Below are 23,849 nucleotides of genomic sequence, written 5' to 3'. Positions count from 1 at the left end.
TCTCTCCTTGGCGAGAAGAGAGATAAGATCAAATTTTAGCATTGAATGTGACATTTCAGTCATTAATTATCTTGTTAAGAAAGTGGCAGGCATGCATGCATGCATGCATCTTAAAATTTATGGTTCATGAAGCCAATTTTAAGATTCTTAGTGCATAGCCACATGCAGTAATTGGATGTTGATTACTTTGCAAAGTTCTAAAACTATTGTATTTAAAACTATCATCTTAATCATGAATGCACCTACTTAATCAACTACAAAGTCAAAATGTATGTACAGGATGAATTGAATAACATCATCAAGTTCAAATGACAACAGAAAGTGGCTTGATACTGAAACTTCTTTTCTTTGTGTAATTGTATTATATTCTAAGGGTCTCATTTAGGGTTCCTTTGGACTGGAAATCATGTGTATATATATATATATCATCTTCTAATTCATCATGCCAAACCTAGTTTTTACCCTACAACATGCCAAGCGTATGCTGTCGATTAGAAATCCCTAAAAGAATGGCAAGTCTGCAGTAATGCGTCTCCGATGGAAGCTGGTCAACTCTCGAGGGCTGCTCTTCATGCATGCAGCTGGCACCTCCCACCAGACTGCAGCATGACGAGGCCATCAATGCGCGAGCAAACCGAGGAATCCTTAGCTCATTGCGTCGGCACCACTCTCCTGGGAAGCGTGCCTCTCGACGACTGCGTAACCATTTGTTAATGGCGTCTGAAGCTACAGTAAACATAACCACGCAAAGAATTCTTTTCAGAACAAAAACGAGCGGGAAACAAAAGAAGCAAGCATAAAGAAAAGGAACTCGTGGAGATTTGCAAGAAAAGCCATAGGTATTGCGATCAGCTGTCAGCAACCAATTGCAGCTTCGCTGCTAATGAACAGCTGATGAGTCAATGTTGACCATACAAAAGCATACATTTCGTTCTATATCAGCAACTGTACTACTGCTGCTACTGATAGGAGGAATATATTACAGAAAGCCATGTAACAAGAGACCTAATAATACTCTTATCATCGACGCTAGCACATAATAAATATCGGATTAAACATATTTATCGATGGCCCGATGAACACCATGATAGATGTTATAAATCTAGGATGTGGTGGTGAGTATTGATAAGCATATTAATTCTATATCGATCGAGAAACAAAGATTATAAGATCTCATAATATCTTTTATCTTTACAAGTGTTATTATGCAAAATTTATCCCAGAATAGATAATTCCTTGTAAGTCACATGCTCATGTGCATGCGGTTAAATATACTCACGGTGTGATATAATAGGAGGCCTTCGTTCCCTGTGAATCCGAGAGTAATTCTGAGACGACCTGAAAGGATCCATCATTGGGTTCAACGTGAACGCACCCCGTCACATGGGAGATGCCATGCAGCATCATGACACACTCATTGCAAGACTTCCCACCTTGTGGTGTGGTTGACGTGAAGCCATTGATATTTTATGGCCGCCACATGTTCGAATTCACGCTGAATCCCAATGAGGCCAATAAGAAGAGAACGAGAGAGAGAGAGAAGGGAGGGGAATGGGCACCACCAGCCTCCCGTTTCGGAGACTGCTCGTCTCCGTTCTCTCGATAGCGATCTGCTCGATCGCTCTGCACTGCCACGTCGCATTGGCGACGCAGGACGAGTACGCCGGCGTGGTCACGACCCACTTCATGGGGCTCAATCCGCGTGCAGGAAGCCGGTTCCTGGCGGCGGCGAAGAAGGGGGACAGATGTGATCCCGTCAAAAACAACGTGTGCCTGGGGAACAAAGCCAAGAATGGCAGCCAGCTGCTGCAGTGCTGCAAGAACCACTGCCGCAACGTGCTCTCGGATCGGAACCACTGCGGCTACTGCGGCCACAAGTGCGGGTTCGGGCAGCTGTGCTGCCGCGGCAAGTGCACGGCGGTGGCCTACGACGTCAGGAACTGCGGCAAGTGCGGAACGGTGTGCTCGCCGGAGCTGCGGTGCGAGTACGGCAGCTGTGGGTACGCCTGAAACGGTCATCCCAAGCGCGAGAACTGCTGGTAAGTTACAGTCTTGAGTGTGATGCATCATGCAAGCCGAGGAAGGATGAATAGATTCACGTATTGTAAACTTGTTATCTCTTCATTTACAGTGACAATAACAATAAGGGCAAAGGCATGGCTTATGCCCCGCCCGGTTCATTGTTTTACTTCTACTTCTCCTCTCTTCTCTTCTCATCTCTCTCTCTCTCTCTCTCTCTCTCTCCAATGCAGTATATGAGTAGATTCAAATCGGATTGAGCCGGACTGGAATTAAAACAGGTCAACGTTTCAGTGATTCTGAATCGAATCGAAACCAGTCGTCACACCGTTCAATTTTAGTTTCTAGAAATTATAATCGAAACTGAAACCGACGGGATTATTGATCGAGATTCAAATGTTGGTGAAGTGTTTTAGTTTTTTATTTATTTCAATTAAAATTATTAGATCAAATTGGAATCGGTTTGGTGGAATCGAGAATTGTTCGATTCTTATTGATCGTGTGCATTACAATGCACATAGGTAAGCTTGTTTCTTTCAGAATGCATTGGACAACCAATGTGAGATTAAATGGTCTTATCATGCAATGATCCAACTCATTCTCTCATGTTCTCTGATCTTAGTGGTCTTGTGTGAACTCATCTCTTGTTCTTGATGAATAGAAGAGGGGTGACGGGAAGCACTTAGATTATTGCTACAATTTCTTGTTATTTTTACCATTGTAGTTATTATCATTGTTGCAAATCATGTTGTGATCAAATATTTTGATCCTTGCTAATTAACAATAACAAAGTCCGAAAACTTAGACAAAAAATTATGATAAATTCAAGGCAAACAAGCTAAATTAATCAAGGTAAAAAAACTAAAACTAAAACCATGATCTATTGCCACATTTCAATTGTCATATATAATTAATATGATCATTTTTTTCTAGTGAATCAGACCCGATATATAGAATCCAATCAATAACCAATAAACATGTCATATCAACTACTAGAGAAGATGAAGAACTTTTGGCATGCCACATTAGTAGAATGCCTAAAGGAATTTTTTTTTATTAAATCAGTGGTTATAAGAATAACACTATATAAAGCAACCTTAGGTAAGTTTTCACTTGAAACTTATTAAACGAAAATTGATGATATTTATATACCTACAAAAGCATGCTAACTTAACCTTCGGAAAGATTTTGCTAGATAAACCTCTGACACAATCTTTTATAGGAAGTAGGATATGAGATATGAGCATCTTTCATCCTCGAATCAAAGTAGGACAATGAACATAGGACATAACTATTTTTCACTTTCTTCAAAATTTTCCATCATTCATGTTCTAAATATCTATGGAAATACCTAAAAAAGGGGTTCGATCACTAAGTCGATCCTTTTCATATTGGTAATTGAAAGAGGACCATCGAGACATCTATCATAGGAAAACCAAACACAAGAAGTCCGACCTTAATGTGTTAGCGAAAAGATCCCTCTCCCGACTTTCATTGCAATAATTAACCTTAGGCAAGAGACCTCTACCTTCTCTTCCATACCATAGGCAAGTGACCTCTACCTTTTCCTCCATAGGAGCATCCCAAATGCACACTATCAATGATAAGTCTGGAGCGACTATAGTTTTCTTTTGCCAACTGTTCAAGTCATCATCTTCATTCACCTTACCCAATAAGTCTTAAGTCTTGATTGGGATGATGTAGATCATCATCCATTTTCTCATACAATCAATGAATTTGGTAGCAACACAGAATCTAGTTGTTTATCGACCATAAAAAGTTCCTTAAGTGAGGCTCATTCCAAGCTCCGTATGAAACTCTAGATTGGTCATCCCACCGAGTGATCCAATATCACAACCACCTTCTCAAACACCACAATTGCTTCCTCAACATATCAATCTGATTTAATCTCAACCACATTTACCTCAATCTGAAGTGCACACCACAGACAATATAGTCCTACCTTGCACAAATAATTGCTAAATAGTTCAATTATATTTTATGAGACATAAAATCCAGTAAGCGAAAGAGATAAACCAAGTGGTGTTATTTCAATCATCGAATTTAAGATGACCCTATTCCTTTCAATTTTCTTCTGCCCAATTTGAAGACCTTAGATGGAAATGCTAATCCCACGTAACATGTTTCTATGTTCAGGCCATAAATGGTCTAATATACAACCTCTAATGCACTTATGTGTCGGTTTTTTTCTGACTACTCTATGAGGAAATGCTCAAGCATGATGCTCTCACCTTTCCTTCACCTCGATCACATTCTTTGGGTAGTCGCCGAACGAATTTAGACTCTACTTCAGGAGCAATCAACACTCGAAGAAGGTTGCATCAATATGAACAGTCAACACTCGAAGAAGTTTGCAATACTACTCCAAATCAGCTGATGTTGGTCACCTCAACTTGACATCAACCGAATCCCCTTCTTTATACATTAAAAGTCTTTACCATAAAAATAGAAGCTTTTACCTCGAAATGCAACATAATGTATATATTTTTGTGTTTATGGCACCTGATGTGACCAACATGTCATATTTACATGTGATACATTCGAACAAATCAAAAATCATTTGAAGTGCTCAACACATCCTAAAACGTTTCATTTATACATGATATATCTGCGTAGGACGAAAAGTATATGAAGCATTCAATTTGCTTATGATGAGTCCGTTTTGGATAAAAAAATATCTAAAAAATCTCAGTGTGTCATAAGGTACCTCATTTGCATATGATACATTCGTCCAAGATAATAAAAAAAAATCCACAATACCCAACCTAATGTATTACACTATCTCCCTTGTGTGTGATGTGTCCATTTAGGAGAAACAAGCATCTTAAGTGATGACACATTCCAAAGTGTCTCATTCGCTCATTATGAGTTCACCCAAGAAAAAGCACCTAAAGTTTCTAATGCATCAAACACATTCAAGACATCTTCTTTGAACATAATGTATCTGTTTAGAATAAAAAATATGGAAAGCACCTAACAGATCCCAAAACATCTTATTTGTGCAAAATGCATCGATCTAAAATAAGAAAAGTAACTAAAGCACAATTTAACGAATTTTTTAATGCAGGGGGCAATGATGGAGGCCTTGAAAATGACATTATAAATAAAATGGACAAACCCTTAAGCATAATAAGAGACAAATAACATGACTATTATTTTTGATCAATTGGAACTTGACACATAAAATCTAGTCAATACCTATTGGACATACTATGATGTCACGTCAATAGGTCATATAAAGAAAATATTCTCATTTAATTGATGTTTATAGGAACAACGTGACATTCTCAATTATGTTTTAGTTTGAAACTAACTAAATAAATACCTACGAGATTTATATGCTTATGGATGGGACATAAAATATAGAGGTTTCGTCTAACAAACTCTCAATGAGACATAAAATATAAGTATCTTGTATAATACAAATATCTTCCATCGTAGAAGGTTTTTATTAGAATAGTATATAGGGGTATCTTATATAATACAAGTGTCTTATATTATAAAGGGTTTTTATTAGAATAGTCTATAACTTAGACCATTATAGAGGTTTCGTCTAACAAACAGGAAGCAAGATATAAAATACAAGTATCTTCCATCTTAGAATCAAGTAAGATAAAAAAAATTTCTTATCGTTAAAGTTCCGTCAAGTCAAATTAATGACTAAATTTGATCTTATCATATGTTAAAAAATATTATTAAAACAAGTTCACATTCATTTTAATTGTAAGTTTTGATTAAATTAGTTTTTATTAGAATAGTCATTGAGATGATCGAATGATACTATATGGACAATTAGGAAGAATCCTTTCAAATTTTATTGTAATTCCCTTATCTCTATGGGATCATGGTGTATCAAAACCACTTAAAGAGGGCCTGACATCATCTATGATAATATTTTATATATTAATCTTGTTAGGGTAAAAATGACATGTTCAACATGTCAGCACCACATGCTAACTCGTCAACTCCACTTTGATCGACATGACTAATGAGCTAACTCTATATAGTCAATACATCGATTCCATGTGAAAGACACCGACTCTATATAGTCGACATTTCATTTTCTTATGGTGATGTCAGCTCCACGTAGTTAATCAATGGGCTCCACGTGATAAATGATAGAGTAACTTGGTCGACCATTCATCGCCACCTCAACATCTTACAGATTCCCTCTAAAGAAAAGCTAGATCGTGCCTGGTGAATGTCACGTGAAGGATAGTTTTGAAATTCTAGATTCAACACAAGTTGATGTCAGTTATGGTCTGACTTCATACTCCTATTACTACACAAACCGCGCAATGAGTGGGTGTAATGGTTCCAAACACCTACTAGAAAAGAGGATACACAAGTACATCCTAATGTATAGAACAATTCAAGTCTAACCTATCCGACTATACTACTAACTTAAATTTTAGAGGAAAATTGTCTGGAGTGCCATCGATATAGTTTTGCAAGATTTGGACACTTCTTGAAGGAAGATCGACTTGAGAAAAGAACTATGTTGGATCTGAATCAGCACCCAGCTTGGACAACTAAGTCTCCTCTGCATATCTTTGTTGGCTTTGGGGGTGCGATGACAGATGGGGCATCGGACAGCGCTTTTGCCTAACTTAGGGTCTCGACAACCCCCTCCCTTTAGTGATTGGTCAATAATACTCCCTACCGATCTCTTCTTCTCTTCAAGCCTGGGTCAGGAAATGACTGTCTTTGTTCGCCTACCTTGGAAGTGATTGTTTATCTCTAGAACGATGCCTTAGATGTCTATATTTGTAAAAAGGAGACCAAGTTTCAAACAACCCAAATAAACTATCAAACAAAATTCTAACTTCTTACCCCTAGGAATAGGGCTAAGCCCTAAGTTAATGAGTCACTGCTCACTCATTTGAAGAGTGATGGTGGACTTAGTTAGGGCTAGAGCAAATTGATGAAACTATCCTTTTTTTTACCAATATAATCGCAGGGCGACATTGGAGAATTTTTGGATGGACTAATCGAAGTTGATCAACCACTTGTTCCTCGAATAGACAAATAGGAATCTCCTCTTCCAACCCTTGCAGGAAGTCGGAGCCTCCTTAACCTAACATTCCTGATCAAGCAAAGTGGAAATATACCTACTAAAGTACATGCTATAGCAAGCCAATAAAAGAGTTAGTGTCGAGGTGCTATGAAGCCTTTCGCATTCCCTAACAAATATTGTAAGAAAGCACCATGAGTTCAGCACCATCTGGGTGGATGAAAACTTTCAAAAATTGAAACTTCAATAAAAAATGGATAGAGAGAAAAGTAAAGCCTTGCCTCCGGTACATTTGTGTATGTTGAAAATATATAATGTGACACATAAGGTCAATCACTTAGTTGAGTAGGCACCAGCTTGAACTCAACCGATATATGATAAATTTATTAGAGTATCTCCAAGTTGGGGGTCGATGCTACGGAGTTCGAGTTAAAGGACTCCGCTATATATGGTGGGGCTGTGTCATAAAGTGGATTCACATCTGAGAATCAAACTTCCACCATTGACACTTAGGGTGGTGATGAGATCAGTGACCTATCCAAGTTTGATGAGCTAGAGAAAAAGGTTGGAGATGACTTTGACCTTTTGGTTGTCAGTAGAGTAGAGTCAAAGCTATTATCCGATGATGTCTAAGTTGCAAGTAGAAGCGAGGAGCAACCATCACCTTAAGCTATTTATAGGGGACCAGGGTGACATTTTCATTGTCCAACTACCTTTTTAGCTTCTGAATATACCCAAGGGTCATTTGGATCATCAAGGAGATCTCGTTGAATTCGTCATAATCCACATAACGTCCACATGGCGAGTAATGATTTTGCCATGTTACCCATCACGATTGGGTATAATACATGATTAATGATCAAATCACACATGGATCTACCTAGATTCTCTTGCCCACCAAGAAAGGGAGCATGTGTAGCACATGTTTGGCCTCATCGGTCCACTATGCGATGTCACACCCAACCTCATCAAACCACTATACGTCGTCACACTCGACCTCGTCGGCCCACTATGCACCATCGCACTTGACCTCGTTGACCCATTGAGTGCTATTGTGCCCAACCTTGTTGGCCCATTATGCACCGTTGCATTTGACCTTGTTGACCCATCAACGACCACCACGATAACCATTGAACGACGCCTCGGGCAACTTAGTTCCTGGGCCCTAGGAGACCCTATAGCCCTCCACGTCGATGATAGACATCAACTGACCACTCCTACTCGAGTTGATTCCACTACGCTCCTCAGGCTAAGAATTGGATGGGTATGTATTAAGGCAAAAACAACATGGCTAACATGTTAACGCCACATACTGGCATGTCCACTTCACTTTGGCTAACATGACTAGCTGCATGGTTAATAAGCCAACTCCACATGATCGATATGTCAGTTCCACATTGAAGACACACAGGCTTCACATGATCGATACATCAACTCCACGTAGTCGACTAGTGGACTTCATGTGGCTAACATGACGAAGCAACTTGGTCGACTATTCATTGCCACCTTGGAGTCTTATAGATTCCCTCTAAGAAAAAGTCAACTAGTCGTGCTTGATTAATGCCATATGAAGGAGAATTATGGAATCTCATATTCAACATAAGATGATGACAGTTATGCTCAAACTTTACGCCTACACAAATCGTACAGTAAATAGGTGTAACAATTCTTAACACCCATTGCAAAACAGGGGTACATAGGTATATCTTAGGATACAGAATAATTCAAGTTCGACCTACTAATTAGACTACTAACTTAAGCTTCGGAGGGGTATTATCTGAACTGCCCCCGATATAATTTTACAGGATTCCAACATTACTTAGAGAAATTTTCCTTAACACAGAAAAGAAGTAGTTCTACAAATCAACACCTAATTCAAACAATCAAAATCTGTTTTATATTAGAATATAAAACCACACTTATAAAAAGTGAAAGTTTTGGATACTTATGCTTTTTAATTTTTTGAAGTCAAATAATTTAACTGCTAAATATACCTCCCAGGTCCCGTTATAATATACCTTTCGTACTATTGATGTCACCCAATTGCTTACCTGCCTTGAGTCCCACCGACAGTCCGTAAATTGGGCTCGTCGGTCCCACATTCATCCAACCACAGTGCAGGTAGACATAGGAGTAAAATAAAACGAGTAGAAAGTATTGCTCTTTGCGACCTATCTCCATGGTGATCTGGCCAAAACCTGCAGCCATCGGATGCCACGTATCCAATAAGTTGCTTTTGTCATCCCACGACACAGACCCAAACTAATACCTCACTCGTCACACAGCGTGGCAGTAACTGAAGAGGAAATGTACCAAATCACGGTGGTGATCAATCCAATGAAATTTGACGGCCAAGATCATTAGGGTTTCATTAAAGGTCTTCCTTTGTGGGTGTGAAAAACACATTTCCTAACAGCAAAGGAAAGCCGAGGGCTCCCGAGTGTTCACACGCCTCTGATCTACCCTCGAAATTACTCGCGTTAAGTTCTGACATACAAACTGTGGACCTCACCGGTCCCAGATGATTGCTTCACGGTGCGTCACACAATTAGTTGGGTATGAACGCAGACCGCGGAGACGAAGTAATGCTTTTCTGTCCACGTCGCCGCTCCTCGAAATTGGAATTACCAAATCTTCAGTAAATATATGTCCAATCCACCAGACATTTATCTCTCTCTCTCTCTCTCTCTCTCTCCCCGTCTCTCTCTCTCTCAATCGAGCTCGCCTCCTCCCTCCCTTGTATTGGCCGCTGGTAAGATTTCCTTGGTTAGGCCCTCTATATTGTTCTACCAAAGCAAGGCGACCCGATCGCTGAGGAAGGGGAGCCTGCCCGCCTTCGATCCGATCCGAGGTAAGGATATCGATCCCATCGTCTGGATCTGTTGTATCGTTGGGATAATCAATTGTTCCGCTGATCTGCTCGTAGATCGGGGCGGTGTTGTTGACCTTTAAGGCTCTGGTGATTCTCCTACTGTGATCCGATCGTTTCTTGATCTTGATCGTTCATTGTGTCGGTCTGGAATTTTGTGGCTTCGTTTTTGTTGAATGGAGATTTGTTGGGATCGAATTTTGGGTCGATCTCGAAGGGGAATGAGGGAGGTACGGTCTTCGTTCGGCAAATGGAAGAGGAAAATGAGAGAAATCGGATGGGACTTTATGGAGTAGCGGGGGTGGTGTCTATTTAATTCGATATTCTTCTTAGACTGGATTGTGTGGCATAATTGGATCATCTGTTATTCCAATAAAGCATTGTTTTCTCTTTAACGATTTTTTTGTGGTTTGATTCTTGTTGAAAGAAGACGAATATTCGATTGGTTGTGAAGAGTGTGGGAGGGATCGGTGAATGAAAGGTGCAAAGGAGAGACCTTGGATGTGATTTGCCAAGGAACAGTTGGCCCACTGTTGATTTGGTGGATATTCTTAAAAGTTTGTTCCAGTAAGGTGTCTTTTTGTCTCATCTTGATATTGTTTTTAGAATTTGTGGTTTGCTTCTTGTCCAAAAAAGCGATATGGGGATCAAATTTTGGATTGATTGTGAAGAGACTTAGGGGGATTTGGTCTTCGATTGGTAAATGAAGTGTGGAAAGGAGAGAACCTGGATTTGATTTGCCAAGGAACAGCTGGCACACTGCCCATTTAGCGGATATTCTCCTTAGACTGGATCAAGTGGATTATAAAATCATGTGTTTGTTCCAATGAAGCTTTTTTTCTTTCTCTCTTGTTGATTATTTTTAATTTGTATTTTTGTTCGTGTTGATGGGGTTGGGATCTTTGATTGATTGTGAAGAATCTTGAATCTCTAAATAAAAGAGGAAAACGGAGAGAACTTGGCTGTGATTTATCAGAGGAACAATTGACACACTGACACTATCAATTTGGTGGGTATTCTCTTTGGAGTGGGGTCATGTGTTTATTCTGATAAAGCAAATTTGTGCATCTCTTGATGATTTTCTTTTTAATTTTGTGGTTAGGTTCTTGTCGTAGGAGAGTTGTGGGGATTAAATGTTCACTTGATTTTGGAGAGAATGAGGGAGGTAGTGTCTTCATTGGTAATGACTGTGTAAAGGACAGAAACCAGTTGTGATTTTCTGAAGTAACAGTGATCACACTGTTGATTAGTTGATATTCTTTTTAGACCGGATCGAGTGGCATAATAGGATCATGTTCCAACAAAGCATTTTAATATCTTGCGATTTGGTTCTTGTTGAAAGAAGCATTGTGGGGACTGAAGCTGCATTTGGGAACACATTTGCATTTCTAACGTACAGTTGGAGAAAGGAGTTTGCGTGAATGTAAAATTATGGAATGCTTTAAGTGTTTGGTAAACAATAGATGAAAATTATATTTTAAATGTGGATTGACGTAAATGTTGTTTGGTAAAATTGTATTTCAAAAGTCAATTGAATATTTTATGGCAAATATACCCTTTTAATATTTTTAATATTTATTCTAAAGTAAATATATATTTTTTATTTAAATTAATAAGTAAAGAAATAAAATGAATAAATGAATTTTATTCATTCATTTAAAAATAAAATGAATAAAATTTTACCTTATAGAAAATATAAATAATATTGATTTTTCACTAAGCTATTTTGGTAATCTTGTAATTTAGATAGTCATAGGGTACATTCGGAATTTGAAAAATTACATTAGCATCCTGCAAATGCTAAAATGCTAATGCTATCCTAAGGTAGGATCAGTGTTTGAGCATTTCCAATGTAACATCCAAGCGAGATGCGATTTGAAAAAAATTAACAAACATCAATTTACATTTGAAATATGCATTGGACCCTCAATGCACATTTCAAATGTGCACTGTGTGGACTAAGTGTTTGATTGATTGTGAAGATAATGAGGGGGTATGGTCTTCAATCTGTAAATAAAAGATTGTAAATGAGATGACACGATTTGATTTGCCAGAGTTACACTGCATGCATTATCAATTAAGTGAATATTCTCTTTAGACATGATGGTGGCATAAAGGAATCACAATAAACCATTTTGTTTCTCTTATTGCTTTTTGTTATCTGTTCTAATGTTCATTCCTTAAGAATCTTTCGTACGTCGAGTAGATTTAGTATGTAGTTCTTGATGCTTGTTTGGTTAGCTGAGAAATTTTGAAGACCATGTGCATGAGCTGTAAATGCATGTAGTCCACCACTTGGATGCTTGTTGGTCGGCCTTTCCACATGACTGAATAATAAGATTACATTGATCGAACTGTGATCATGCAGGGGCACATTTTCTGCTTTCTGCTTGATATGTCCCAACACATTCTTGAACCATGGATGGATGATACTTGTGTCAGAAACTGTATTATTTAAGATCTTTCTTTCTAAGAATTCCTCTCTTATAATGTGTTGACTTGGATCTTCCCAACATCCATTTTTGTGGACATTGATTTTTTTTGTTACAGCTAGCTAATAATATCAATCCTAATGTTCTACAGTACCATAGGAAGATAAATTTGTTGTTCTACTGAATGTAGTGATAAACCCCAGTTTATGATTTTGTATTCTTTTAGATGTTGCCATCCGCATCAGGCATGTGGTGATGGTCATGCCCTGTATTTTTGTTGCTGCTCTGTTGTTTCACTGACTTGGTCTCTGTAAAAGTTTAAGGGCTGGTCTCTATTGGAGAGGAGTGTCAGAATAGGAATACAGTTTAATCCTCCGATTAGAACTAAAACAGGTAAAAATGTGAAATAATATAAATATAAGTTAGAAATTAAAACTTGGAGGTGTGACAAATGTTGTCCTAAGTTTGTTTCGTTGGCCCTCGTGCTGGTGCTCGTCGGGGAATTGCCCAAGTTACAATTGGGTTTGATCATCTTGTGTGCATATTTGTGGAGAATCGTTCGAATGGTCCACACACCAATAGCAGAAAATCAGAAGGACAGTCGGAAGTAATCAGAAACTCAATATCAAACCTGGTTATATCTTGGGTGAATCCCTGATGAGCACAGCACGAGGGTTGAGGGAATACGCATAGGATAACGTTTGTCATGCCTTCAAGTTCTAATTTCTAATTTCTGTTTTTATTATTTCATATTTTTACTTGTTTTAATTATAATCGAAGGATTAAACTGTATTCCTGTTTTGACAATCCAAGTATGCCAAATCATACTTGGATGTCAATGATAAATTGACATCTTATATTTAAGATAACAGTTTTTTAGTTGTTTTACTTATTTTTGAATGTTTGTTCCTCTTTCTTTTCCTCTGTCTCTCTCACATGCTGATCTTATAGTAGATTATACACTGTTGTTTGGTAGTGCTGCTCATATTAAATTTTCACATCTTTTGACCATCATTAAGCCATTAAGGTCTAAATTGTTTTGACATTTCCATGCAGTAAAAAGGCTGCTTTGTGCTTTTGTCTGAAAGCTTTTGAGTACAAAACCATGTTTTAATCAGCTAAGCACGGAAATATATTGCAAAGATTTCACTAAATTTACCAAGAGAACTAGATCTTTATACAAAATTATACTTACCCATGTTAAGTAACTTCTGGTTTGTTAAAAGAATCTAGTCATTTCTATTTTAAATGGTAATATTATCTTGATTCATTTGTACTTCTTAGCATAAAAGACAGTTTTTATCACATTGGGCATGCTTGTTACAACTTTTGAGTATCTATTTGATTTTAGCAAACATATGGGTGCTGAGGGAAGCATGTAAGGCAGATTTTTCTTTTGAATCATGTTCTGCTTGCTGATATTCATTTATTATAGATTCTGAGACCTACATAATATTTTTTGGCAGAATCATGGTTGTGGAGACCCTAGAGCATGATACTACTCAAGACAACGTCAAAGGAACTGAAGGGGACACAAAACAGGGACAGGGGCCTGAGGAACCAGTGAGTTTTGGTTTGGTAGATAATTCAAATGGTGCAAATGGAGATGTCAAAGAAGGGGATCACCTGACCGATGCAAATCTTCCAAAGGATGCTGTGGATGAGTGGCCTGCTGCAAAAAAAATTCACACTTTTTATTTTATCAGGTACAGGACCATTGAAGACCCTAAACTTAAGGCAAAAATTGACCATGCTGACAAGGAGATCACAAAGAGTACCCAATCCAGGCTTCAGATAACTGAAGCATTGAAGGCAAAACGGGTATGCCATAATAAATTAATTTTGCAGTTGGTGTTTGCTTTTTCTCTTTTTGAGCTTCATGCATAGCTGTACTTAGAAATCATTTGCATATGGTATGCCAATCTTTATAGTCATGGACTAGCAATTTCTAATATATGATAGTGAGAGAAGTGAAATAAAAACCAGAGTTGAGGCTTTGAAATCATACAAATCTCACCTGTGTTTAATGTTTTTGTTGTAGTCTGAAAGATCAAATGTGATTTCACAACTAAAGCCTCTGACTGCTGAGGACAAACAGTACCGTATGATTATGGATGAAAAGAGAAAGTCGATGGAACCTCTTCAAGATGCTCTAGGAAAGCTGCGCAGTGCAAATATTGCTGTGAGGGAAAAAGGCGTGGGTTTGTGTTCTTCAGAGGAAGAGCTTAATGATCTTGTAAGATATAGCTGATCTGTTATTGGTTCGTTTTCCTGTTTTGTGTATATGACTCTTGTTCTTATTTTCATGAGACAGATCTATAGCTTGCACTACCGTATGCAGCATGAGACTCTCACCTTGGTTGAAGAAAAACAGTTGATTAAAGAGATTAAACTACTAGAAGGAACAAGAGAAAAAGTTATTGCTAATGCTACTGAGAAGGCTAAGATTCAAGATTCTTATGGTCATAGAGATGCTATTCAAGGCCAGGTCAAAGTAAGTGGCAACTATTCTATCATACTTTGTAGTCAATTAATAGAACTTCAAAGATGTTGTTCAATCCCTGTTGGAATGTGTTTCCTTTTAAGAAACATATGGGATATTATCAATTTTGGGTTTCATGCTTGCAGCTAATAAATGATGACATTGGCGGAATAAAAAAGGAGAAACAGGCAGTTCGAATGAAAATAAAAGACCTTGAGGAAGAACTGAAGGCCATAGACGATGAAATCAGTTCCTTACAAGAAGAGTTGGATGTCATCAATAAGAAAAGGAATAAGGCATATGAAACTCTTATTGAGTTGAGAAAATCTCGTGATGAAGTGGTATGGTTTCTACATCTAATTTTCAACTTTATATTACTCCTGCTTCAGTTCTAAAACTAATTGAAGTCTAGAATCATCTTGACACAATACCATGCCTATGGATTGTGGTGTAAATGACATATTTCCATCATGGCAGCCAACATGGGCATGGTGAGACCCCTCGTCTTTGGGATATTTAAGATACATTGGGGAGTTTTGTTCAATTTTGTCAAATGGATATGTATCACTCCCACAAGTATCGACATGTGGTGTAAAAATTTCAAACACTCTTTTGGTGAAGTAATATAACAAAGTAATTCTCATCAACGATAAATTTTTTAAGCTGATATAGGGTGCAAAAGCATTCCATACAAAAGAATTTTTTGAATTAAAAAAGATCAGATGAATAAGTTGTTTTTCACAATAATGCTTGGTGCATTGGCTTTAATCACTCCTTATTCTTATTATTTTGGTGATCATATGCCTTGTTCAACCCTTTTATGTAGGATTAGTATGATTCTACATTCTCAATGGCATAACTAAGCCCATACTGTTGCAGCTGATATTATTTAATTATTAACATTTGATTACGAGCTAGTTGGCTTGCACTAACAATACTAGCTTATCTAGCTTTATTTGTTTATTCACATAGTTATTGATTTATCAAGTTCGACTCTTATGAACTAAAGGTTTTAATTAATGGCAAAACTAAATATATGATATCTAATCTTAGTAATAGCAAGACAAAAAAAAAATGTAGTGAAGATGGATGGATACTAAGTTCTTAAAAGTAAGAATTTTAGGTTTCTAAGGGATTAATGAAGATGTGATCTATAGAGCAAACTAAGTAGCTATGTGGAGAGGGGTTTTGGAGGTTTTGTGCGATCATTGGGTTCCATTTAAATTACTGTATATAAGATAGTTGTTGGGCCAGTTTTGCTATATGAATTTGATCTTTGGATGATAAATTAATAATTTGTATAAGAAGTTAGTATAGTTAAGATTACATTATTGGATACATGAAGTAACTATGACAGATATAAAAAAAATATTTTTGTTCCTGAATGATTATATGTAGCTGACCCCAATTAGTTGGGACCAAGGATAAAGGTTTTGGTGCAAGCCCTACACCAGGTCCTGGTTGGACCAGTGCAGATCCGATACATACCAGCACACCAAACATTGTACACTGGCATGAACCAAAGAGAAATAGGGATAGAAGAGGAGAGGAGGACGAGAATGAGGAGAGTAGGATGGAGAGGCGGTCGTGGAGGAGAAGTATCAAAGATGGCAAGGTAGGTGGTGGCATGAGACGGAGAGATTCAAGAAAAAGAGAGTGCATGGAGAATCAGGAGATATATATATATAGGAAAAGTAAAAATATATAAAAGCAGTTGTCCCTATCAAATTTGAATTGGACTGAGCATAATCGCTAGGTTTGGGTTGTAGTTCTTAATCACCCCGGTTAATACAAGGCAGTTTGAACTGGTCCAACCAGTTTTTTAACATAATAGACGATAAAGTGAGGTAGAATCATCTAGGGTGCTATGAAGAAGTTTAAAAGAGATCTCTAGATGTTTGAATATGACTAGAGAGGGTGAGTCGATTAAGATTGTTGATGTTAGGAGAGGGTGAGTGAGACGTAAGAAGATTTTGTTAGAATCAATGAAAAGAGATTGAATGCTTTTAAATAAATATAGAGATATTGTCGTACATAGAGCTCTATGATGAAAAAGATAATCCAAGTAGTGGGGCATTGTAACTTTTTGTTGTTATTGTTGGTGGTGCTCTTTTATGAGATTGGCGCTAGTCACTTGTTCTTTGCCGTGGGATTCAACATATTGGCATGACACATGTTTCTAAATTTCTGAGCTGCGATGCAAACGAGGTTGATGACTTGTTTCATGCTATGTTGTAAAAAGTGGCTGATGGTATATTATGTTTGCATTTTTCCTTGTCAGCCTAATGCTGTTTCATGTCTATATCTCTTTGATATTTCAGAATGCTTGTTATTTCCAAAATCGTTCCTTGTTAAATCGTGCAAAGGATCTTGCTGCAAAGAAGGATATAACATCACTGGAAGACCTAATGCATAGTGAGGTTTGTGTCAAATGTCATTTTATTTGTCATCTGAACTGTTCAGATGTCATTGTACTTCCTTTCCAATCTTAGGTAGAGCAATTTATGTCCGAGTGGAGTAGTAATAAAGCCTTCAGAGAAGATTATGAGAAGAGAATATTGTCATCACTTGACAGTAGGCAACTGAGTAGGGATGGACGGATGAGGAACCCTGATGAGAAGCCCATTATCTCTGAGGCACCGGCGACCAGAGATGTTGAGAACTTGCCGGCAAAAGTGAATGCCAAACAAGCATCGAGTGCTAAAGAAGTGAAGGAAGATAAACTTGTACCTCCACAGCAGGATGTTATTTCTAACAAAAAGGTACAAGACACCAACATTAAGAAATCACTTGAGGTAGAATCCAGAGGAAAGGTGGGAGATCCTGTGGGCACTGGGGATAGTTACACCCCTGAGAGATCTCAGAAGGAGCCTCCAAAACCGACCGAGAATGATGTTGCAAAACTCAAGGAGATCAAGAGAGAAGAGGAGATTGCAAAAGCTAAGTTGGCCTTGGAGAGGAAAAAGAAGCAAGCTGAAAAAGCAGCAGCAAAGGCAGTCGTAAGAGCCCAAAAGGAAGCTGAAAAGAAACTGAAGGCAAGTATCAGTCTTCCATGTTTCTTTTTTCTTCTTTATACTTCATTCTATCTCTGGCATCACTTGAGTGACATTTTCCGAATTCACATAGGAAAAAGAGAAGAGAGCGAAGAAGAAGGCTGGGGCATCGGCACCGGCTGATAGCACGGATGAGGCTGACGCAGAAGCAAAGGTTTCAGAGCCAGAAGAAGCTACTGTTGATGCACCAGTTGCGGAGAAAACCAAGGAACAGAAAGAAACTGTCAGGTACAGAAACCGACCAAGGGGTCGAGATCAGGTTCCAAAGGTCATTCTGAGGAGGAAAAAACAGCAATCATATTGGATATGGGCTGCACCTGCAGCAGCGGTGGCTGCCTTGCTGCTGGTGTCCCTGGGTTACTACTTCATTGTCGCCAGGAAGCAAGCATGAATCATTTGGTGAGGATGTGGACCAGTTTTGAAGTTGGGAGAACCAGGATGAAGAAACACCCTTTTAGTGAGAACTTTATGTTGTAAGCTCATGTGACATATCTTCATTCATCTACATGCATCCCAATCCACTGTGCTTTTATTTTCTTCATCTCACCAGAACTGGCATCTGTTTTCCTTGTTTGCTAAAAACTCAAGTTTGTTTTGAATAAAATAAAGTTGCATGATGCTGTCACCTCGTTTTCACTCGATTTCCTCCTGCTGATGAAAATTATCAGTTCCACCATTTTCAATAAATTTGCTAAAACTCATGTTTCTTTTCCTGGCAGGTCTAGACTGACCTGACCGACCCTAAAACCAAGTGGGAAGTAATGAGTTCTGAATCGGATTCCGATCCATCTTTCTAACTTTCTGTCCTACTATTACTACTTTCTCAAGAGACTACTACATTTCTGCGAAAATATGTATTGGCTACTAAAAGATAGAGTATATCGTGCTTTGATGATTAATTTAATTATATTTAGAATATGAAAATGTACTTTTTTTTTATCTTTCTAACTTTGTCTTTATCATCTCACAAAAATAAGTTATGTCGTGATGTATATATTTATTAGATCTTATATATATATAAATATATATATATATATATATATATATTTATTTATTTATTCTGACATGTTTTTAAATGCCTTATTAGTTAGATGATTCATGTGGTTAGCATAACATATGACTCAGTTTGATTGACTCCTCCTCGTCTGAATAATTAATGTTAGATAATCAACGACGTTAATTAACAATTTTGAGTGATTCGGTAATCTTGAGTGATTCAGTATATCAACTCCAATAATTTGAGTTCTACGAAGAAGGTTTTAACTCTAATAATCTTGTGTATTCCTGCTTTTAATTTTTTATTTTTTGATCGAAGCTTCCTACGTCACTCAAAACTCAGATCAAATCATAAACACTATTAATTGGTTTCATCATCAAAATCTGATATTATTCTCTATAAATTCGATTATCTAATAATTTTGTTAATTTTAGATTCTAACTTGGGCTTATTTTGCATGATATCTTATAGAGCCCAATCGTCTTCCAACACCAACTTATTTCAGTTCAGTCACACATCTCATACAATTAAAATAATCATTATTAATTATTTAACACCTTTGAGTAATAAGAAGGTTGCCTTTATAATAAATTAGTCATCATTATGACTTTTTACATAATATTAACCTAAAAATATTCCAAACATTTTAAAGAAAAGGTTTTCTTTCCTTTTACAAATTCTTGAGAAGACATCACAGCGCGTTGATAGTTTTCTCCTTCTCTCCCGACTAGTCTTTAGGGTTTTCATTGCCTTCTTTGGGCGACCTCTCCGATGGAGGAGAGCCTTCGTCGAGACGCCGATGAACCACTGGGGATCGGAGGGGGAGGAGGACGGCCGTCGGCGGGAGAGGAACAAGTGGCCGAGGAAGCGGAGCTGCAAGGGCGCTGCCTCGACCTCACGAGCTTTCAGCTCCACGACTTGAGCGAGGTCGATATCCCGGACGACCTCGTTGAGCTGGATCTCACAACCAACAGGCTCTCCCGATTGGACCCCCGGGTCGGCCTCCTCTCGCAGCTGCGGAAGCTCTCGCTGCGGCAGAACCTTTTCGACGATGATGGCGTCGAGCCCATCTCCCGGTGGAATGTCATCGCCGGCTTGCATGTAATGCTTCCCCTTTTCTGATCATCCATTTCACTTCGCAACAGCCTTTTAAATAAGAAACAACCTTGGAATTTCTTTGTTTAATTTTTGGAATACGTTGCTATCTTCATTTTGATTCTTGCACAAATGTTATGTGTTGATCTCACTCTAACATTGGCTTGTAGAGCCATATCATAGAATTTACATTGTATCTCTGCGTTCTGGCATCAGTTTGCTGCGTTGACCTGTATCAAACCAGGATTGCAATAAACATAGGTTGTCTGGTGTACCCATTCTCAACATCCTCCGCCAAAATTGACTAATTTGTGGTGAATAAAGGTGCAAACTTGGGATGACTTTGTGACATAATCTAGCTTACTTTGCATTTGTCACAATTGAAATGGACAAGAGACTTATATCACGAGTAAGGATGAGATTTGATACGATGGTAAGGTTGCCCCTTTGAAACTTGGGTGACAAAGGTTGGAGTTGTGGAAACAATTTCTCTACTCCATTGGGTCAAGATTGTGCATATTGACCTTTCCTAGATCCTGCATAAATGGAACTCTGATGCACTGGGATCACCCCTTATATTGCGAGCGTAGTAAGACTGCTCATAGTTAATCAATGCTTGCTTTTGTTTGGAGAGAGGGGATGTTCAACTGTTATAAGAAAGAAAAACCTGAACACCTTGTGAAATTGACAACTGGGAATTCTTTCTTTTTTCCTGCTTTTGTATATTTTTCCTTTTCTACTCTTGTTTGGAGAGAGAAGTTAAAGAAATAAGAGGAAGCTAAGCATATAAGCAATTACCAAATGTATGTGGTCTCATATATTGCACATTTTTTTGTTAGAGTATTTTGTTGAGTTAGTACTTTCTTTTAGTACCACACGTTAATATCTCAAATAACAGATGGGACTCTTATTGCAAGGTTCGCAATACCGTACCGTACCGGCGTTTCGACGTTCGCTCGGTACGGTACGAAACGGTATATCGAACTGTCACGGATAAACTTCGAAACAGGATGTTTGATGTAATGCTTATGTATGTCCGTGTCTTTTGGTATGTTCATGCTTTGCACAGCATGTAGAGGGACGACCGAAGGCTTAATAGTCTCATTTTAGTTGGGTTTGGTGGCCGCTTTAGGCTTGTAAATAAAGGTTGTGTCATGTGAACACTTGTGAGAGATTTTCGATCTGTAATAGATCATTTTGACCCTTTGTTGTGCAACTGTTCAGAGCTTGTAATGTCTGTTTGTAATTTGCATTGTCTATGAAGTGTTTTCGGAAATGTTTGCTTGTGGATCCCGAATGAGGCGTTTTCTCTAACCCGTTCTCTCTTTTGTGGGTCCTAAGGGACCATGGGAGACTTCGGGGAGGCTGACCTTTGCGAACGGACACGCAAGGATGCCGCACGACTTAGGCAAAATCAGCTAAGTCCGTGACAGAATGGTATACCGAGCGGTAAACCGCTCGGTATATATATATGTATATATATATATATATGTATATGTATATATATATATTATATAACTCGACGACGTCGCCTCTCTCTTCTCCTAAGCGGGGCGACGTCGCTTCGGCGACGTCACCTCGTATATATATATATATATATAATCCGAAATAGGCGCCTCGGCGATGTCACCGAAAAAAGCACCTTTTTCTAAAATATTTATATATAAATATAAATAAATATATATTATTTTATTATTATTTTTTGTTTCGTCCGGTAGCGGGCGGTCCGCGTACCGGTATGCCATCGGACCGGTATGTACCGCCCGTACCGGACGGAATCATTCGGTATTGCCTACCTTGTCTTATTGTATGATATGCAATTGACTTTTGCTAAATGGATGCAAACAGACAGCTGCTTCATGCCGTGGAGTAGCGTCTTTGCTTGTATTCCTGCTAGCTTGTTTCTGCTGTTTAAAAGTAAATATATATATATAATTGTGAGTTACAATTGCAAGTAAGGAAGAAGGTTATGCTTGTTTAGCTTTTCTTGGTTTGGAAAAGAGTAGACATATGCTCTCTGTAGTCAATTCCATAAAAGAGAAACTTTTTGCCATACACCTCATATTGGCTTTGGTATATCTAATATATTCATAGAACATCATCACTTTTCATCCTTCAAAATATAGGCGTCATATTTTACGATCGTTCGGTAGGTTGTCTAATTAAAAAAATAATACTTTTGTTCTGAAACCATTTGCTTGTGAATGTTCCCCATTTTGAGTTCTTTATTAGATGATATAGATGATGTTTTGTTGAGCTCTGTCATATTTTCTTCAAAGTGAAGTCGAAAGCCCTTCATTCAGATGTAGAGAATAAAGTTTTGCACTCTCTTCAAGCGAATAAACTGAAGATGTATTCTCAATCTGAAAGACTTGGTGTTCCAACAAAAGTAACACCTGTTCACTTTTCAATTTTGAGTATTCTTTCTCTCTCTCCTCTCTGATTAGACTACATTGAAAAGGCATGAGGGAACAACTGAATTGTAATACATCCCTGATCACTATTCATGTTGAATTCTTGTAGCTCGTTTTACTAAGATGAACTGAAATTTTTTTTTCTTTTTGTTGTTTTTGAGAAGGGAATAGCGAATGTTTTGGGTTTTATGCAAATAAATTTAAATCATCTTTATTTTATCGGATGATATATTTACTGTGCAGGAGCTAGTGCTTCGGGATAACAAGCTCAGGAAAATACCTGATGTTAGCATTTTCAAGAACCTTCTTGTCTTTGATGTCTCATTTAATGAGATATCTTCCTTAAATGGCTTGTCCAATGTAGCAAACACGCTCAAAGAGCTTTATGTTTCAAAGAATGAAGTCAACAAGATGGAGGAACTTGAACACTTGCATTCATTGCAGATCCTTGAACTTGGTTCAAATAGATTAAGGGTGAGTATTATATCTCAGTAGCTTCTACAACAAGGTTTCAAAAGATTGGAAAAACCAGTCTCGAAAACTGAACTTTTAAACTGGTTAAACTTAAAAATAGAAAAAATTCATAGTGATCTTTGATATTTCTACATTAATCTGATGATGTAATTCAAGTTTTGACTATGCTTATGTTTGTTTTGAAGGTAATGGAGAACTTGGAAACATTGACAAATTTACAGGAGCTGTGGCTTGGGCGAAATCGTATTCGGATGGTCACCTTGTGTGGGTTGAAATGCATCAGAAAAATAAGTTTGCAGAGCAACCGGTTGACATCCATGATGGGTTTTCAGGTAAAAAAGCATTGGTTTGTGTTACTGTTATATTTATTTTATAGAGAAAGTGATTCTTCTTAATGTTTTTCCAGGAATGCATCGCGCTAGAGGAATTGTATCTGAGTCATAATGGTATTCAGAAGATGGAAGGACTATCCACCTTACAGAACCTTCGTGTATTGGACATCTCATCCAATAAACTTACTGCTATTAGTGATATCGAAAAGTTGACGAGGCATGGAGGACTTTTTTTTTATCATTTATAGTTCAGTGGTCTTATATTTGCTTCATGCATTCCTTAATATGCCTTGCAGATTAGAAGACCTATGGCTTAACGACAACCAAATACCTTCTCTGAAGGGAATAGATCTAGCTGTATCGGGTTCAAGGGAAAAGCTTACAACCATTTATCTTGAACGCAATCCATGTGTATGTTCTCTGCAGTTTCAGTTGTTTAGTTCTTCCTTCATTGACATCATTTTATTTTGTGTTTCATACTATTTTGCAAAAAGCTTCTTTCCTCATGTTATTGAGCTTCCTTTCTTAACTATGCTGTCTATTCCAGGTTATAGGTGTTTAAAATTGCGGGTTTCATGTTCATGTTAATTCTTCTTCCTTGCTTGACATAGCCCACAGACATCAAATGCTTAATGGTTTAGGATATA

The 23,849-nt window shown here is 37.9% G+C and overlaps 3 protein-coding genes across 3 annotated transcripts in view; all 3 read left to right on the top strand.

Annotated features, from left to right (window-relative positions):
* Window positions 1–1,551: 1,551 nt before the first annotated feature.
* LOC135640343 (protein GRIM REAPER-like) lies at window positions 1,552–2,235 on the top strand. The gene has a single exon (XM_065154680.1). It carries the CDS (start codon window positions 1,552–1,554, stop codon window positions 2,008–2,010), a length of 459 nt encoding a protein of 152 aa, XP_065010752.1. The 3' UTR covers window positions 2,011–2,235.
* Window positions 2,236–9,739: 7,504 nt separating this feature from the next.
* On the top strand, window positions 9,740–18,515 carry LOC135640997 (proton pump-interactor BIP103-like). The gene is made up of 8 exons (XM_065155930.1): window positions 9,740–9,905; window positions 13,822–14,176; window positions 14,397–14,591; window positions 14,670–14,849; window positions 14,984–15,178; window positions 17,159–17,257; window positions 17,330–17,872; window positions 17,964–18,515. The coding sequence occupies exons 2-8, from the start codon at window positions 13,826–13,828 to the stop codon at window positions 18,279–18,281; spliced, it is 1,881 nt and encodes a 626-aa protein (XP_065012002.1). The 5' UTR covers window positions 9,740–9,905; window positions 13,822–13,825; the 3' UTR covers window positions 18,282–18,515.
* Window positions 18,516–19,552: 1,037 nt separating this feature from the next.
* LOC103988716 (protein phosphatase 1 regulatory inhibitor subunit PPP1R7 homolog) overlaps window positions 19,553–23,849 on the top strand; it is a 5,539-nt gene continuing 1,242 nt past the window's right edge. Inside the window, exons 1-5 of the mRNA XM_009407331.3 lie at window positions 19,553–19,988; window positions 22,640–22,870; window positions 23,056–23,202; window positions 23,277–23,419; window positions 23,499–23,613. Coding sequence (XP_009405606.1) covers window positions 19,659–19,988; window positions 22,640–22,870; window positions 23,056–23,202; window positions 23,277–23,419; window positions 23,499–23,613 — 966 coding nt within the window. The 5' untranslated portion in view covers window positions 19,553–19,658. The remainder of the gene's footprint in view (window positions 19,989–22,639; window positions 22,871–23,055; window positions 23,203–23,276; window positions 23,420–23,498; window positions 23,614–23,849) is intronic.

Source organism: Musa acuminata, chromosome BXJ3-6 (assembly GCF_036884655.1).
Source record: "Musa acuminata AAA Group cultivar baxijiao chromosome BXJ3-6, Cavendish_Baxijiao_AAA, whole genome shotgun sequence".
NCBI classification, from domain to species: Eukaryota; Viridiplantae; Streptophyta; class Magnoliopsida; order Zingiberales; family Musaceae; genus Musa; species Musa acuminata.
The sequence above is the reverse complement of the archived record's forward strand: the minus strand, read 5'-3'. Positions and strand labels throughout refer to the sequence as shown.

Excerpts from the sequence above, each read along its gene's own strand:
- LOC135640997 (XM_065155930.1), top strand. The coding sequence starts at position 13,826 with ATGGTTGTGGAGACCCTAGAGCATGATACTACTCAAGACAACGTCAAA. Across the intron at positions 14,592-14,669 it reads AGGAAGAGCTTAATGATCTT|ATCTATAGCTTGCACTACCG; the intron begins GTAAGATATAGC and ends TTCATGAGACAG. Across the intron at positions 17,258-17,329 it reads AAGACCTAATGCATAGTGAG|GTAGAGCAATTTATGTCCGA; the intron begins GTTTGTGTCAAA and ends TTCCAATCTTAG.
- LOC135640343 (XM_065154680.1), top strand. The coding sequence starts at position 1,552 with ATGGGCACCACCAGCCTCCCGTTTCGGAGACTGCTCGTCTCCGTTCTC.